Source organism: Tympanuchus pallidicinctus, unplaced genomic scaffold (assembly GCF_026119805.1).
Source record: "Tympanuchus pallidicinctus isolate F22 unplaced genomic scaffold, pur_lepc_1.0 scaffold3, whole genome shotgun sequence".
In the NCBI taxonomy this organism is placed as follows: Eukaryota; Metazoa; Chordata; class Aves; order Galliformes; family Phasianidae; genus Tympanuchus; species Tympanuchus pallidicinctus.
Window position 1 is genome coordinate 95,154,992 of NW_026294747.1, and position 18,164 is coordinate 95,173,155.

General features: G+C 37.5%; 1 protein-coding gene across 2 annotated transcripts in view; it reads left to right on the forward strand.

Annotated features, from left to right (window-relative positions):
• LOC128085180 (ubiquitin-conjugating enzyme E2 E2) overlaps positions 1 to 17,517 on the forward strand; it is a 205,173-nt gene extending 187,656 nt beyond the window's left edge. For both annotated transcript variants that reach the window (XM_052692281.1, XM_052692280.1), the window contains exon 6: positions 16,774 to 17,517. In XM_052692281.1, coding sequence (XP_052548241.1) covers positions 16,774 to 16,871 — 98 coding nt within the window. In that variant the 3' untranslated portion in view covers positions 16,872 to 17,517. The remainder of the gene's footprint in view (positions 1 to 16,773) is intronic.
• The last annotated feature ends 647 nt before the right edge of the window (positions 17,518 to 18,164 follow it).

Genomic DNA, 18,164 nt, shown 5'->3' on the forward strand with positions numbered 1-18,164 from the left:
TGCTTTGATTCTCCTCTGTTACTCGCAGGCTACCAGCTGTGCTGCCATAGAATAGTGCCATCGGATTTACAACAAAGTAGTCTTGTTTTGCCTTATACCCCTTTGTAAGCAGCACAGGGCCATGTAAACAATAAAATTGTTCTGTTGTCTGAGATTATTTATATTCCTCAGCCCGGAGCTATTTTTCCCTTTTCTTCAGAGTTTATATACTGTCAGGAAATGGGGTGGTTTCTAGGCTGTTTCAGCACAGTGGAAAAATACTCTCTTTGTATCTTGAGCAGAAAAAAATCTATTCCTTGTCAGTCAAACGTGGCAACAAATGAGAGGTGATAAAAGGGCAGTTAGGAAACAATTCACAGAGTGAAGTTTTTATTAGATTTTAAGTTTCAATGTGAGCTTTCTGTCTCTCTTAGAACTCTCTATCTTGGGACATCTCTGAATTATATTAGCTCACTCCTGAGGCTTTTTCTTAAAAAATACAAAGGTAGCATTTGGTCACTCTGCTGTATCGGTGTCACTGGACTGTAAGCAGAGTGGATATGTGCATGACATACATAGAGGCCATAATAAGTTATCCTAAGTATCGTGGAAAGATAATACAGCACAGAACTGATCATTTTAGTTTTGCTCTCTGTGACTGCAGTATGACAACACTCAAAACAGGATTGCCTTAGGTAAAACTCATCAGCATCAATTCCATTCACATGAGCAAAGCTATCCTGCCCATTGCATCAAAGTTCTTTTTGCCTGAAAGTACCTATTAATCTTTAAATACTTCATGTTCTCATACTTTTTCTCCAGAAACTGCTATGTGGTTGTTGAAGTAATATGTACATTTGTGGACTGATTATATCATATATTCTAGAGCTGATACTTACAAATCCAAGATAGTTGATCATTGGTTTCTCTTTCCACTCCCTTTAAAAATACTGTATGCCATCTGTACCATACTGTAGTATGTATACTATACCAATTACTACCTACGGTTTGAATTGTGTGCAGCTTATCCTATTATGATCTGGGAACACAGCACCAATATGTCATAGACATTTAGATGCAGGCAGACAAACAGCAGGTTTTTCAGTACTCCCTGGGGGATTTACGCATGTCAGAAACCCACCAGGATTCTCTGCACCATCAGGAAACAACAGACTTTTTCCACGGTTGATCTTTATAGATTTGCAGACATGTACACCTATAATCTGTTAAACATATACATATAAACATAAAATGAAACTTAAGCAAATGCAAGGAACGCAGGAGCGCATTATGAGAATTATTCATAGGTAAGCATTGAAAGAGAATTAATTTGCTTTGCCATAAAAGCTGATAAAAAATGTTTTGAGATACTCATAGAATCATAGAATGGTTTGGGTTGGGAGGAACCCCTGGGATCAAGTTCCAACCCCCCTGCCACAGGCAGGGTTGCTGAGCACTAGATTAAGTACTAGATCAGATTGCCCGGGGCCCCATCCAACCTGGCCCTGAATGCCTTTAAGAATATTGTGTTCTTATTGGTGGACTAAGTCCCCTCAGCATCAGTTCATGACTGTGGGGATTATTGTAACAGCAGTAGTTCTCAGGAAAATACGTGGGTACTCCAAAAGTAACTTCAATTTATTTCCGTAGAAACTACAACAGATACAAAGATCTCAATAACACTACTTGATAGAGCTCAGCTATCAAACACTACATTTCAGCATAGCCACTACCATTAGCTATGTATTTTTGCCAGCAATGAACAAGAGCCTGCATGCCACACTGGTAAAAATCTGTACCAGTGGAGGTTTCATTGGCCCACACAGATGGAAGTCAGAAGGCTCCAAATCCAGACTATACAGTGGGTGTGGTAGGACAGTCCAGCCAAGATTGGCAATGTGCTCCATAGTCTTCAAACTGGGCCCTAACATTATCATGTTGCAAGAGAAAGGTTGCCATCTTCTATGGTCTGACTCTGGAAGTTCAAGCCTTCAGCTCAGTCAGAACTGAGATGCAGCGGTCAGAATTCATAGTTTGTTTGGGTTCCAGGAAATCCAGAGAGATTACCCCTGTCCTTTCCCAAAAGACAGTGCACATCACTCTACCCTCTTGGGGCTGCATCTCAAACTTTTTCTTCGATGGAGAATGCATATGTTGTCTGTTGTTTTGTTTGTTTTGTCTCTGGCTCATGATGGTGGCACCATGTCTCATTACTGGTAAAGATACTGTCCAGGAAACTGTCACCTTCAACCTCGTGTTGGTTTAATAGGTCCTGACATACTTGCTTACGGTGTTCGTTCTATTCCTGTGTGAACATTCATGGAACCCACCTGGCATAAATTTTGTGATATTCCAATATCATCACCATCATTTCCAATTCACTGAAGCCAATATTCACCTCCGTACAAGGTTCCTTGCTTGTGGTCCTCCAATTCATGCAGATGAACTGATTGAGATGCTGTTCATTTTGCAGTGTGACAGCTGTACATGACTGTCTGGAACATAGCTTGTCTTTCACATCACTGTCACTGCTGCTGAAATGCACCACCCACTGCCTCACTGTGCTCGCATCCACTCTTTGGTCTCCATAAACATTCAGCAAGCATCAATGAATGTCATTGGGTGCCATTTTTTTCTGCATGGAGGAATTTGATCACACACTTCATATGCTTCATCTGCGCTTCCGTGTCAGATGCCATTCTGTCAGACTGTCCCTCTGCTGCAAACTGTTGCACAGTAACCACATGTAATGGAATATTTGTGGGAAGGTTCAGCATCTACTGCCATACCACCATCTACCTCTAATGTGGAGACATTAAAATGGGAAGCATTACTTTTAGAGCAGCCCTTGTAGTATCTTGGATTTAGTATCTTCTTGGATCTTAATATTTTCTAATGATGTGTGCAGGGAGAGGTTGCTTGGATCAGGATTACTATTTATTTTGGCCTGAATCTTTGCTTTTTTCAGTTACACACTGACAACACCTTGTGGGTAGAAGAGTGTTATTCAGGAGCATAAAGGCATTTCATGTGTTGAGATTTACACCGTTCAAAGCTCATAAAACATCATTAAAAAGATTAACACAACTATAGAATAAAGATTTCTAGGAAATATTTTCACACACCATAATGGTTTCAGAAGTCTGTGATCTGTTAAAATATCTATTTTCTCTGCAAAGTTTGTAGAGTTATCTGCATAAGAATATTGGTGGATTTGTGTATTTTAGAAAGTAGATGGCAAAACTTCCTTTTTAAAAATAAAACATACAATCTGGATTTTGTGGTGTCTGAAGTATAATACGTTCATTAATGATAGCTCCAGGTAGCTATCACACATGCTCTTACTCTGTCCTTTTTTTATCTGATGTATCTGTAACTCTACGAAGAATGATGGTACAATCATTCTCCAGCAGAAAAACAATCATGCTCCATTCAGTCTGATATGTCACCTGCAACTGCTCATTGCTCAGCAGCTCAGTGAAAAGTGAAAAATTCCCTCAAAGTACTTTATTCACACAGTAATACTTGAAAGGAAATTCCCTCCTAACCACAGCTAATGGTCAGACTGTGTGTTGAAGCATGAGCAATGATAGCTTCTGCAGTGGTAACTTAGATGGTGCCATGACCAGTATGCTATCTTAAAAAAGAATCTAATTAATTCTTTTTTAATTTGCTAAATTATCTTCTAGTATTCCTACACTGTATTCTTGTATATGTTTAACTGTTTGGTGTATGAAGCATCCAGTTCATTTTAACTTTCTCTAAATCTGTTATTTATGCTCTTTTCTTACTTTGGAAAAGATCAGCAAGACCACTTCTTTTTTTAAATCTCCTTTATAAAATGACCTGTCACATCTTTTTTTCTTTTTTTTTTTCCTTTTTTTTTTTTTTCAGAATAGATTAAGCTTAGATTTTAATCGTTCCTTAAATGGGAAAGGTCTGACAATGCTGCTAATTATTTCTTATTCCTTTCAATACATTTCCTACTACTATTATTGGTGATTGGTGTTTTTCTCATTTAAGGCAAAGTGAGAGACACTGAACTTCAGACATAATAATGCCCAAACTTTGATGGCATTTTATTAAATCAGAGATGGACTAAAACCCAAAACAAGTGAAGAGGCTTTGTATATCTGTATCGAGAAATAAATGTAAAGGGACCTTAGATATCTTAAAATGTAAAGCCCTTGTGAAAATGCATAAGTGATAAATGGTACAAATACAAAAGGCTACAATTCATTTTGCCTCCAGTAAACATTTGTAGCTTAAGATAATGCCAGTAGGGATTTTCTAAGGCCATTGCCTTAGCGAAAAGACAGGTGATTTAATGCATATGCATACTAAATTTTTGTGTGAATCAAGACCAAAAGAAGTCATCAATGTTAAATGCTTTACAACTTCTAATGTTGAAATAAAGCAGTTAATTACTTCAAATATATAAAACACAAAATACTTGTTATGCCTATTTTCGTTGTTTCATGCAGGTTTTGCCTAGCCAATGTGGATGTCCTTAATTACACCACAGTCTTTAGAATTAAGTAGATACAGCACTTCTGGGCTTAGACAGTTCTGTTTCTGATAAAAATTATTCTTGTTTCTTAATGGATGTATTTTCTCACTAATAGGTCTGTATATACTTAAGGGAAAAATAATTAACACTAAAAATTAAATAACTTCAGTCATCACATCTTATCTGTATTTCTACAGTTTATTCTATAATCTCACAATAATTTTATCTAATATCCACTATTCCAATTAGTACAAACAGCTGAAATCTCAGCTGGAATAAACTGGCATCATTCCTGCTGGATATTTTACCCCAGACTTTTTAATTGGACTATGTTCAGTTCTACTAAGTGTTGAAGATTTTTTGGTTTCGGTTGGTTGGTTTGGTTTTTCTCCTTTGTACCTTTTCTTACATGAAAGCTAAACCAGAAAGAAATGTATTACTGTAGATTTCTAATTGCTTGTGAAGCACCTTCAGGACACTGATTCACACAACTATTTTTAAACTGCTTCATTTTGTACTTAAAATACAATTATTCTTGCTTCACCATAGAAATCACACTGTTCCACATTCCTTAAGTTCCTTAAAAGAAGCCTGCTACATTTGGCTCTCTAGCAGATTCACAACAATGTAAAAATCAGTCCTGAAAAGAAAAAAAGTTAATCCTGGTTATAAATGTGTTAGCTGATAAATCATTTAGCCTCTCACTTTCTTGAGTAAGATTTCAGAAATTAGTATTCATGAGTTATTCAGATTCTGCCTGCGAGATGATTTACACTATTGCAAGATATATCTTTTTTATTATTATTTTGCATGGTTAATTTTCTGTATTATTCATTGGGGAGAAGGATACAGTTGTTGAGTTTTTACTGTTTTGCAGATCCATCAAAGGCAACAAATAGGACAAATTATGTGCTGTGTGTGTTTCAGAATCCCTTTTTTTCCATAGCAAATTAAGTTTGGGTGAACGAATGGGAGTAGGAGATTATTTCTTAAGTAGTAAAGTGTATGTTTTGCCTGTCCCTATTTTAAGGGTGGATTGTACTATAAGATTTCATGTTTGTATTGGAGATACAGAAGTACAGCTCTGATCTGTAAACTGTCTGCATGATGTTCCATCTGAACAAGACTCAGAAAAACAGCCCTGCTATGGATTGAAACATTTTGCAACTTAAAGATGAATTTGATTTTAAAAAATTCTCAAGGTTCTCTTCATCACACAGTCTTTATAATGCAGATTAGATAAAGTGTCAAAGTAGTAGAAATAACTGTAAGACACAATATTATACTAGCAGAAGGAATGGCCTCATTATCTTCCATGGGTATTTTTGACTCTAACTTGTACATTTTTTTCCTGAATAACAGTCAGTGCCTGAAATTCCTTGGCAAATGGAATATCATTGAGCCAGGCACAACAATGGAATCAGTGTGATCCCTCACACAGGAGAGCATCCAAAGAAAGTTATTTAATCTATTTCTAAATATAGAATTGTCACTGTAAATGTCAAATTCCGTCTTCATCCAGGGTTGCCATACAACTTCATTGCAACTTATCCAGGAGCTAAAAACCTGCCTACATGATGGATGCTAATTATTTTGTTTAACCTGTTTTTCACTCTAATCCCATTAGAACTTGTTTGTAATTAAGCTAATTATATTCATGTTCAGAAGTTAATTTAGAAATGGATAGTCCATTTGGTTACTAAAATGGGGTTATTTTCGCACTCACCTGCTGATTCCATGGTCATTGCCAGAGCTAGCACCCTGCTCCCATTTTGCAACACCCTGTGTCATGTCACTGATCAGCGTCTGGAAACATTACTCTGTGCAATTATGCAGGTATGCCTGTGCAAGTAGGCCTGTGCAAGTATGCAGCATGGCACCTTGCCTTACATGCTTTAATGAGACATTGTGTATTGGTACAGCATCGTCCTTAGATGCTGAACATCCCAGCTTGCCATCACACAACCTGGTTCAAATTATCCATGTCTGTAGTCCAGAAAAGCCTCAGAAAATCTGCCCCATCAAAAGCTTCAGCTGGGCCATACTGACAGAGCTCCTAAACACACTGCTTCCCAAGCATTTTCCTTCCAATGCCTCTTGGTGCAGATATAAACTTAGATGCTATGAGTCAGATATAGCCTGCAACCTCCTTCCTCATGTTCCTTTGCAGAATGGGAAGCATAGACAACATAAAGAGAGAGGGAAAAGAGAGGCCAGAATGTTTTGAGTTATTGGATAACAGTGAGAGGTGTGCTAATGCAAAGCACACAGAAGTTCCTATTCCTGTTCTGAGAGATGTTCAACTTGCCAATGGATTTCTGGCTCTGAACTGTGACAAGGGAGTCCTATTGGCCTTGATAAGCACAAAATTCTTCACCAAGCCTCCTTTTAGTAAATAAAAGCCTTTTATTCCTTTGGCATTCTGTGTGGGATTCCTAATAACACTTTTAGATTTAAATAAGTCAAATTAATACCACAACCTAAACGAATTAGAAGAATAAAATCAGATTATACCAAAATAAGCAGCATTCATAACATACGTAGGCTTTTCTAGTTACTCCACAGATTAATTGCAGTAAAGGAACAAAGGCATAGATTCAAGAGTAGGATTCAGATGCATCTGACCTAAAATGATCCTGGTGTCTGTCAAAATTGAAGATTTTGGTGCTGCTTATGTTCAAACCCTTCTCCTGAAAATGAAGATGCCTTTGAGGTGTGTTTTCCTCTCAGCATCAAAATGTCAGCAGAAGACCAGACAGTGCAGTGCCTATGCAATAACACTCCCTCTCCTCCCTGTCACCTGGGAATCCACACAGTTGGTGGATCCCATTGGACTAAATTGTTCTCTTGCTTAATAATCTACACTTGGTACCTGTGATAGGATGTCTAACACTATACGAAGCATGGTGATGGGAAATGCATCCGCACACAATTGCTTTGGGATTAAAATGTTTGTTTGGGGTGTTCAAGGGCCATAGGTCACCCCTTTGCTAAGAGCTGTTAATTAGTTGGAAGTGAAATGACAGAAATCCAGAAGAAAACTGCTTCTTTTTTCTTTAAAACATATACATTCTAAACATACCAGAATTTATATAAAATATGTATTCCTTCCTCAGTAAATCTTGTAACAAAAAAAACCATCCTCAGTATTTTTCTGAAAATATAGTTATCAAACTATGGATGCATACCAGTTACATTATGAATATTAGCACTTTGCTAGACAGCATTTTGAGATCAGAGTGCTGTCATTTCCTTACACGCAGCAATCTTCCATGGGCTGAATGCATATTGTCATGTTTTCTGAAATTTTTATCAAGCCATGTACCATGCAGTGTCTTCCACATCAAGTTCTTAGTTACTAAAATTTTTTTATTAATTTTTTTACTAATAACAACCACTGTTTCTCTATTGAATTCATTGTTGTGAACAGATACTTTGCTAATGTATCCATGCTTTAATTTTGAGATGCATTCAAGCATCAAAGCAAAGTGTGTTATTTCAGAACTTTAATTGTTCCAGCATGCTGGCATTTCTAATAGGTGCATGTTCTTCCCTAATTAAAGACAGCTCTTCAAGATCAGTACATTGTGCCTCGTTGATCCATGATTGCCTCAGCTAACTCACAGTCAGCCACTGAAGTTTATAGAAACCCTGCTAAAAACAGCAGACGGAAAAAAAACCCTTTACTCTTTAGACAAGAATGATTTCCCTTGGCAAGATCCAGAGATGAATCACTGCCAATGCTTCCCTTTAAGAGTCATGTTAGTAAAATTGGGCCAGATAATACTCCTTATTTCTGAAACGTCTTTTTCTGAAGCAGCCTCATATTTCACACAGATCTGTGGTAGGTAGCCTGACAACAATCAAATGCAAGTCTAGAGAGGGATGAATTTCTCCTTCCTTGTATCCAAAATGTTTTAGTAAGTGAATGTTTGCTGAACTGGATTTGCAGAGCTCTTTTATTTCTGGAGATAGGTAACATTTTGCTGAAATGGATATCAGAACTCTTTTATTTTTGAAGACAGGTAACATTTTCCTCCAGATATCAGTTTGGACATTGGAATTGAGTCATATATGCCTTAATATTTGTCTGACAACTTCTCCAGACACTATAGGAACTACGAAGTCAGATGTGTTTCTGACGGAACTGGGCCGAACCAGCCTGTAAACTGTTGACACAATTCTACAGAGCTCAAGTCATATCTTACAGTTTCTTTGTGACGGATCAATACAGTCACATTTACCACATCATCCAATAGCTTCCAATTTTTAGTATTTATTCTAAATATGGTATGGCATGACAGGGAAGCATTACTTAGTTTCATGGGTGAGACATTAAAGCACTGCTGTAAGACCACTTAGCTTTCTTAGAGTCATCATAACAACTTGCAAACCGTGAAGACTATGGAACACTCCAGCATTTCACATCTTGCAAGTAGTGTGACAGTTAGCTTCCTGGTTTCTCGGCTTTAGCAGAAATGCTAATCACAGCTTGAATCACTGATTGAGCATGTGGTGGGAAGGCAGGGCCAACCCAGGGGAGCTCAGGTGCATGCCATGCATCTGAGTGGCTGGAAGGGGAGGAGCCAGGATCCACCCCTTTCCCAGACCTCATTTAAGGGTTGGCAGTGGAGGTAAGGGTATCTTGCTGGAGATTCCTACCTACCTGAGGTCTTCTAGAGGTAAATTGTTTGTTTGTTTGTTTGTTTGTTTGTTTGTTTGTTTGTTTGTTTGTTTGTTTGTTTGTTTGTTTGGTGGTGGGTTTTTTTTGTTTGGTTGGTTGGGTTTTTTTTTTTGTTTTGTGTTTGTTTTTTTTTCTTCACTTTGTTTCTGTGTCTATAGCAGCTGTATTTGGGTTTGTCTTTGTTTGCTGCAGCCGAAGACTTTCCTGCCCCACTATTATCGCTCTACTTTCTATCATATTATAGTGCTACGCCTGTCTGGACACATATCTTGGCTATCAAATGGACTAGGACCTCAGAATCTTCCTGTTTTATTTTTTCCCTTTCTCTTCCTGTACCTACTCTGATTTTTGTTTTCTCAGGGGAAATCTTTATGTGTATAGTTAGAGAGGTAATCAAGGACTGAGTATGTACTGGTGATTGCAACTTATGAAGCTTGGAACAAAATTATAAGTCTCCTTTAGCCCTGTGTTAGCACAGCAACCACTAGACTGACATGGCTATGTAGGGTCAAAAACTTCTGGCAAATGTAAACTTTAAAGTTATACAGTCTCTAAGCTACAGTATATAGTTCAGTTTTCTATTAGTTCTCTAAACATGGATGTTGTTAGTGTAAATGTTGGTATCTGGTGAGACTGTGTCTCAAATTCTTATGTATCTGTGCTTTACTCCCTTATTCCCCATCTTCACCTGGAAAGATAGTCCTGGGTTTTAACTGAAAATGAGAAGTGACACAACCAAGTCAGTCTTTATTTCTTCTGGCTCCAACACGTAGGATCACCTTATCTTCTGAGAAGATTATGTCACAGGCATCTTACTGCATCTCTCATTATTTTTCTCTGGTGGGAGGAGCCCTTGAAGGTCATACGGTTGTCTACCTCACTAACCTATATCAACCATAGTTGGCAGCCTAATGAGGTACATGAGCTGTAAAGCAATTCCAGAAGGTATGTTTTAATAGTTTAACATGCTCATGTAGCCTATATGTATTAGAACTTTTCTGTTGAGATGTGACCAGTCTAATCTGTACAACTCCTGAAACAAGAAGCAGAATTCATTATACTCTGTATCATATGATTTCTGCTATAAATCATAACTGCCAAAATGTTAATTCCTAGTGAACATTAGATTTTTCTTGAATTTGTTCCTTTTCTCTTCCAAGGATTACATTTTTCTTTGCTGTAACAACTCCTTTTGGTTTGTTTTTTTGTTTGTTTTGTTTTGTTTTTTGGTGGGTTTTTTTTTGTGTTTACTGATCACTTCGTCATTCTTCTGTACAGTTTTCAAAGAGCCTTGTAGATGGATTAATACATTATCAATGGATAGTTGGGACTGTGATTTCATGAAAGTCAGGAATAAATCGTACTTCTGCTTGTAGGGTGTGTAAGGCAATCCAGAGCCCTGCTACTGCTCTTTGTTCTGCCTTGAATCAGTCTGTTGTTCCAGTCTATAAGCGTGTGTTGATCAGACTTCCAACTGTGAGGCCAGTTTTATTGCCACACAAACGGGGATTAGTGCCATGCTGTACTCATTTTCACTTGTCCTATGGTTTTTGAGCACTCTTTTTGAAGGTGAAAGGTTAGTGGAGTAATTCAGTGTTCCACTTCACCTGCCTCTTCCTCCAAAGAATTACTTAGTCTATTATTATTAATGATAGCAAGACAGGGAGTAGCACTGCTGCTGTAAGATCACTGAAGGATCCTATGATGCATTTCACGTACCTCGTTTTCCACATCAAGACACACAGCATCCTTGACATGTTCTTCTAGGAGTTGATTAAGTTTAAAAGAGATGACATGTGGCAAACTATGGAAACCTCCTAAGGCAAAGTGACACAGTGAATAAAAATTACTCACAAACAATTCATCTCTTCTTCCCTTCCTCTTGGATTTTTAAATTGTTCTATGACATACTTGGTACAGCACACATCATGCCTCTTTTGTCTTCAGTTTTCACTGGCTAGTCTTCCTATGACTGGATGCCACTGAAAACAATATGAGAATATAATTAAAGGTAAAATATATATTTTTGATTAAGTTTATTCTGGTGTGCATCAAACATCAGCATTTGTTGTTTAGAAAACTTGTGTTCTTGTGTTTCAAAGGACTATTAGGTTCTTTTTTTTTTCTTTTTTCTCTCCCAATCTTAATTTTGTTTTATTTTTTAGTTTGGCTTTTGGGACCTATTTTTTTTGAAGGTTGGTTCTGCACTGCTATTGGCACTGAAATTACCAAACAAACTGTAGTTATTGAAAACATGAACTTATTTTCATTTCCATGTAGCCAATTCTACATATCTTGCTGCACAAAGATGTTTCCAAGGCAGCTATACTGTAGGTGACATAGAGAGCACCTGATATTTTTTTTTTTTCCTTAAAAGGCTTCAAAAAGACAAGCATTCCCAATTTTTGTTTGTTCAAAAAGCAAGACAACAAAATACTTGTGAAAAGAGGCAGCTCTAAGAAAAGCAATCCGGGTTCCTTAAGTCAAAAATTCTTCTAAATATGTAACAGAAGTCCAAGTAGGTTAAACAAAACAAGCAATTTTTTGTTCTGCATTTCACACAGCTGGCTCAAAGAAAGGTAAGCAGATTTCATTTTTGGTGACTGATGTTTCAGTGCAAGTAGTTTCACAGAGTGTCTCATAGCTATGTTAAAGGAGTACTGTATAGTCAGAAAACAAAGACCTTTCAAGTTACACCTGACCTTTGGAAATTCCTCCAGATTAATTCTGCTCCATCAGCTGGAGGCCAGTTCATCAAAATTCCCTGTGATACAGAACTGAAACTGTACCTGGACAAAAATACGTACATACATGTTGTAAATATTTGGCTGAAGAAACTGAGATTTGGTTTTGTTTGTGGTTTTTAGTTTTTAATGTGACCAAGAAATCTTTCTGAGAACTCATTTAAGATGGTGTAATAACTGACTCCATCAGCTGTTGTCTATTAAAACTGTAAAATACTATAATTGAAATATTATTATATTTTATAAGAGCTTGTAAATATACATAATGCATACAAACATCCATAATGTACATTTTAAGTCTAAATGGTCTCTTTAACCATGCTGGCACTAACGATTGGAATTTCTTTGCATATTGTGCGGCTGATGGAGAAGAGACACTGAAATCAAGCTGTTAAATACACCATCTCATTTTTTCTTTTATTTCACTAGAGTATGTTCTCTGTATTTTTAAAAGAGCATTGAAAAGCCCAAGAGATGAATTCTGCTCTGAAATTGCTATTTGCTGACATAGAAATAGCTGTAAAAATACAAGCAGGGAAAAATACAGTATAGCAATATATTTTCATTTATTTTGGAGGAAAGTAGTTTTAAAGAAGAATTATAGTCTGTCTTCTGAATGATAAAGCAGTATAACTAGCATTAAACACAGCTGAAATTTTGTAATGACCAAACCTCAGCTCATCCAAATCCCCAATAGCATTAACTCCCCAGAATTGGGCTGTAAATTTGATTAGCTTTACAACAGATATGAGACACAAATGTTCTTCCTTATACAGTCGTATTAAGTGGCTGCAAAAGAAGATCACAAGTCATTACAGAGCAGCATATCCAACATTTAAGTGAGGCAGGAACTCCAGCTCACCCAGCTTTCTACACTAAGTGCAGCGCAGGGTCGTTCTTTGTTATTCTAGCTTCCCAAATCTCTGGCACCCGGAGGGCTGGTGCGTCTCTGGCCACAGGACAGGGTATCACACCAAGGACACAGCAGCTCTCATGCCAGGCATGGTGTATCTGGTGACCTGAGAGATCCCAGTGTATGAGCATCCTGCCATGCTAGCTGTTGCCTATAGTTCGATTGAGTTCATTTCTGTAAGGGCCCAGGCTTGTGAGAATGGCATTGCCAGAGATTGTGTTTGTTGGCATTCTCTGTGACAAAGTTTTGTCTTAATTTCTGTATATTTGAAAGGTAGTCTGTGCTGTTACTGTTACTAATCTATTGTGGCTTTATTTTTGTTAATTTCATTAGGTCATTCTGATAATGTATTTCTGATGTAGCTTTATGTTCTGAGCTCTGTTTTTCATGGATGTTTGGACAAAGCTCCACTTGGAGTGGACTTCTGAAATGGCCACTGGTTCACTGATGAATCGCACTACTTCCAGGAAAAAAAAAAAGCTAGAGCGGTTTACTAATTACAGAAACAAATTCCTAACATTGAGGGGGGAAAAAAAACAGATATATACAAATGGTAAACAAGAAACAGTTTTATAGTAATGAGAAACATGGGGAAAGCAGTTCTAAGAATCCTGAGTATTCCTTTTTCAATTATTTATGCAGTGGTTGTTTTATAAATATGTGTTTTGTTGTACTGATGGGTATTTTTACAATATTCCTCATTCTCTGCAGCCCAGCTAAGAACTGGCCTGTACTCAACCATTTGCTACTCTGAGGGGACAGTTCTTGAGTTTCTCTTTTCAAGTATTTTTGAACATTATGCTCACAGCCCATGCATGTTGAGGATGAAGTATTTGAAATTATTTCAATTCAGTTTGTCTGATAATCTCAATTTTATGGCCTGTCCCCATGAGCTCTGTAAAGATGCCAACTCATGACTCATTGAGTGTTACCAGAAGTGTCTGTCTCCCTGGGCCTGCCATACAGATGCTGCCTCCAGCAGGGCAATGTGGCTTGAGCCTGAAGGTGCACAGCTTCATGCAGAAGTAGGAAAGGACCATTTGCATATCTGGAATTCATGTGCCATCTGTATGTTAGCCAATGCAAATGCAGCATGCTGCATGGTCAGTGTGACACTAACAAGGTGACTGATCTAAGGTGAAAAGTTTCCTCCTCACTAGTTGTCCCAACTTCCCAAACAAAGCAGTTATGCCAGTTTTGTGGCTTTACAGGAGCTGCTAAAATAAACTAGCTCTTCTAACATCTGTTGAAGAGTTCTTATTGAAGTCCTTATAAATAACTACATGTAATGACAGCACAACTCGGCACTCTCTGACAGAGATGTAAACATAGGATCTTCCCTGGCAACAGCTATCCTGATCTTTCAGCTTGGTATCTCAAACTAGCAATTACTAGGTTACTGTTCATCTACCTCAAAAGAAATTGGCCACCCTTCTGGTGTCTGGGAGGAGGTGAGGGAAGGACCCTACACCTTTCAAAACCTTCCAGGTATGTTACTGAAATGTATTCTTATGCCGAAAAAGAAATATAGATAGAAAACCACATAAGTAATCTAAGGCTGGGGATGATTATGTAATACTCAGTACCCTTTCAGTTATCATGGAAATTGACTTTTCAGCTCTCATCTAAGACGCTTCCATGTAAACATTCATTCTGCATGTAAAAACATTTTCAGATTTGAACTGAGTAAATCTATATTACACTATGCTGCTTTTTCAATGCACCAACATCAAGTTTTGAGAAGATCTTAGCTGCAGCCATTTAAATATGCAGTAAATGGAAGAAATTTTTTCACTCAAGTAACTGTGAGGTGCTAGCACAGGCTGTGCAGAGAAGCTGTGTATGCCTCATCTCTGGAGGCTTTTAAGGCCAGGCAGGATGGAATTCTGAGGTGGTAAGTGGCAATTCTGCCCATGGTAGGGGGCTGGAACTAGATGATCTTTGAAGTCTCTTCCAACCAAGCCATTCTATGATTCTAAACCTCACTAAGCACTTACCATGATCCAGATGACAATATCATGATATTCTTCCGAGCAGTCACCAGCAGCTGCCTCAGAGGTTAAAGCCCACCTTTCCTAACAGCGTTAAAACCAACACATTCATCAAATTTTGCTCAATGATTCCCTTTGAGCTCCACCATTACTCTTTCTTTCTCCATAGTTGCATGGAAGTGTTTCTTGGACCAATGCTGCCAGATTCAGCCTTGAGCAACCCTAACCGGTTCCCTCAGACTACTCCCTGAATTTTTGCTAAGAGACATTTGGTGCGTCCCCATTACCCAAGTTGCTCATTTACCCTAAAGTTTGTCTCAAAACTCATTACAACTACAAACAACTTTGCACTCCTTAAGCACTAGGAGACTGTCAGAATCCTATTTGTTGTGAACAAAATCCTTCCAGTAATCCCATGTGATTCTCCTCCTTGGCTGTGGAGCCAAAGGTGATATACTTTCTATTCTGAAAATTTTTAAATGGGACTTAACACAGCTGTACCTCTTTGACACTCATGCATGTAAAAATAGCAAAGTCTGGGCCTTGGTGACCTCCTCTGGATATATTAAGATATGGAAGTTAAATGTATGCATTAAGTGCTTGCAGGACTGAGACTACGGGGTCTTAATATGCCACAGCTGCAGTAGTAACTTGCCTTACTGATTCAGGAGATGCAAACTTAGTATTCAAATCATGGGCTCTCCCTCAAAGTGTACATTCAAAGCAAAGTATTTTTTCATTAGATGTTATCTGCTAATATTCAGTTGTGTTGGCAGCAAGTCATTCAATTGATTTGGCTAAAGCAATGTACTTATCCTATCATAAACTCTTATCATCAACAAACAAACAAAAACCTGGGATTAACTTTGCCGACAGCTTGACATCTCTCCCTGGGAATCCTGGTGGTTAATAATGCTGTGCAAACACAACACGACTGTACTGGGGAAGCTGACATTCATATTGTTCAATGGCACCATCTTCAGTCAACTGCAGAGCTGATTATTAACTGGCCCCAATAAGAAGTCATGTGCATCTAGCCTAAGTCAGGAAAAAAACGTACGTAAGTGCTACAGAACTGACATGGTGTGGTGATACAGGAAATCTACTGTTTCGCAAGGACTACCAAGAGTTTGGGTCCTCCAAAGAGGAAAATCTCTGTACTGAAAGGAGAAAAACGTTGATTACTCTGGGAAAGTCTTTTCTTGGTTTGTTTTTCTTAGAGGACTAGCTGGTTTTATTTAATTAACTAAAAAGTAATTGTAGATCCAGATTAATGACAACAGGCTATTTCTTGGTTGGTTTTTTTTTGGATTTTTTTTTTGTTGGTTTTTTTTTTTTTTTTTGGAAATACAGAAGTAGCTATAGAAGACAGAATCATGAAGCATTCTGGACACGTGAATGCTCAACAAAATCTCACAAATTGAATGCCAGTATTCAAATAGTATTTGTTGCCCTCCTTTCTCACCTTTCTTTATTCTTTAAAATACAATTGAAAAAAAAAAAAACCAAAAAAAACAAAAACCGAAAACAAACTTGTTAATAGAATTGGAGCCCATCCTCCCTTTAGGTAGCAATATAGGTATTTGTGGAAGTCTAGTACCATAAATAAATCGCTTCTAGTGTTTTTATTTTTGTCATCTGAAATTCTTGCTATTTTTCACTCTTTGCTCAAACTGTAATGATTGGAACATTTGTTCATGAGGCATAATTTTAGAAAATGATTCAAGTCATATGTTTACCAGAAACTTGCAACTGATTGCCCCTCTAGCTCCTCCCCGTGCTTTTGCTCTTTTCCTCCTGTATGCATGCATGTTTTCAAAATGAGAATAAAATATGTAGACATCTTGTTCTTACAGTTAAAGCTAAGAGGACAGAATAAATCTGTATCTGAGGACAGTCTTTTCTTCCTTCCAAGGCTGACAAGCATTTCACGGTTTGTGTTTCCTTTTCAGCTGACCCCCTGGTTGGAAGCATTGCCACTCAGTATATGACTAACAGAGCAGAGCATGACAGAATGGCCAGACAGTGGACCAAGCGATACGCCACATAGGAACCTCCTCTAGGATTTGCTGGACCTGTGCAAGCACATTCACTAAGTGCTTCAATAGCCCTTCCCTTCATTCTTATTTTTTATTAAATTTTGAACCATTTCTTTTTTGTTTTGTTTTTATTTTTATTTGTTTGGGGTTTTTTTTTGTTCTGTTAACTTGAAAGCTGTTTCCCTCAAATGTAGACAGGGAATTTTGGTTATCAGTGCAAAGAATGTTGGATCTGTAATAGTATAGAGCTTTGTCATGAAGCTTTGTATTAATGTGTGTTTTTTTTTTTTTTCTTTCATGTGTTTTTTGGGAAAACAAACAAATTCAGAATTATATCTCGTTTCTACTTAAATGTAGTGTTTAGGGTTATTTTTTTGTACTGAAGTCTTTAATGGTGGGTGCATGCTACTGGGAACAAGTTTTGTATAAAAGCTTAAAATCAAGAATCACTGTGCATTACTAAGACTGTGTTTATCACTAGCCTTCTGTTTCCCACACAAAAGGCTACTGCATTGAACAAATTAATATGTATTTTGATTTACTTAAAAGAAAAGTGCTTGTAAATTTCTTAGGGACCTGCCACTTTTGACTGTGGATCAGTTGATGTACACTTGTATTATTAAAGCACTCAATAAAACACTGTGGCTGATAAATGCACTTTTTGCAAGACGGTGCTTTCGCGTCTGTGCACTGTAGACTGCACAGTCCTCACACAATATGACTGCAGGTTAAGCAATTATTTTTAGACCTAAACTATTCATTTGTTCTTAACAGTATCTTTCTTAACTTAGAATTCTTTGTTGCGCGTATCTTTTATATACAAACATCTTCTAAATTTTGAGGCCATTCTTTCACATGCCGGCACTCAGCTCAGCTATTCTGAAGCCTCTTGCTGAATATTTTGTACTTTAGCTTCACTGTATCCATCTTGTTACTTTTTTAATGGTTGACTATAAAAATAGCCTTGCAATGAAAGCAGAATATTGATGATGATTTTATACAGCAGGTTTCGTTTTGCCTTTCTCCTAGCTCTTTAATTGTAAAAGCAACTGTTATTTGAAAAATAAATGAAGGTTTTCAATGGGAAAATTGAGCCCATTGCACCAATCATTCCCAGCACGTTCAAGGCAAGGGTATTTCTATTCAGATTTGACCTTCAGGCTAATTTTAGATATGCAGCCATAGAAGGAAAACTTCTCCTTGGCTAAGGAAATGCGTGGGTGTTGTGATTTAGAAAATATATACTGTGATGCTGATATCTAAATGTTCTTTGTGTTGCAATGGCATCCTGGAAAATCCCTGTC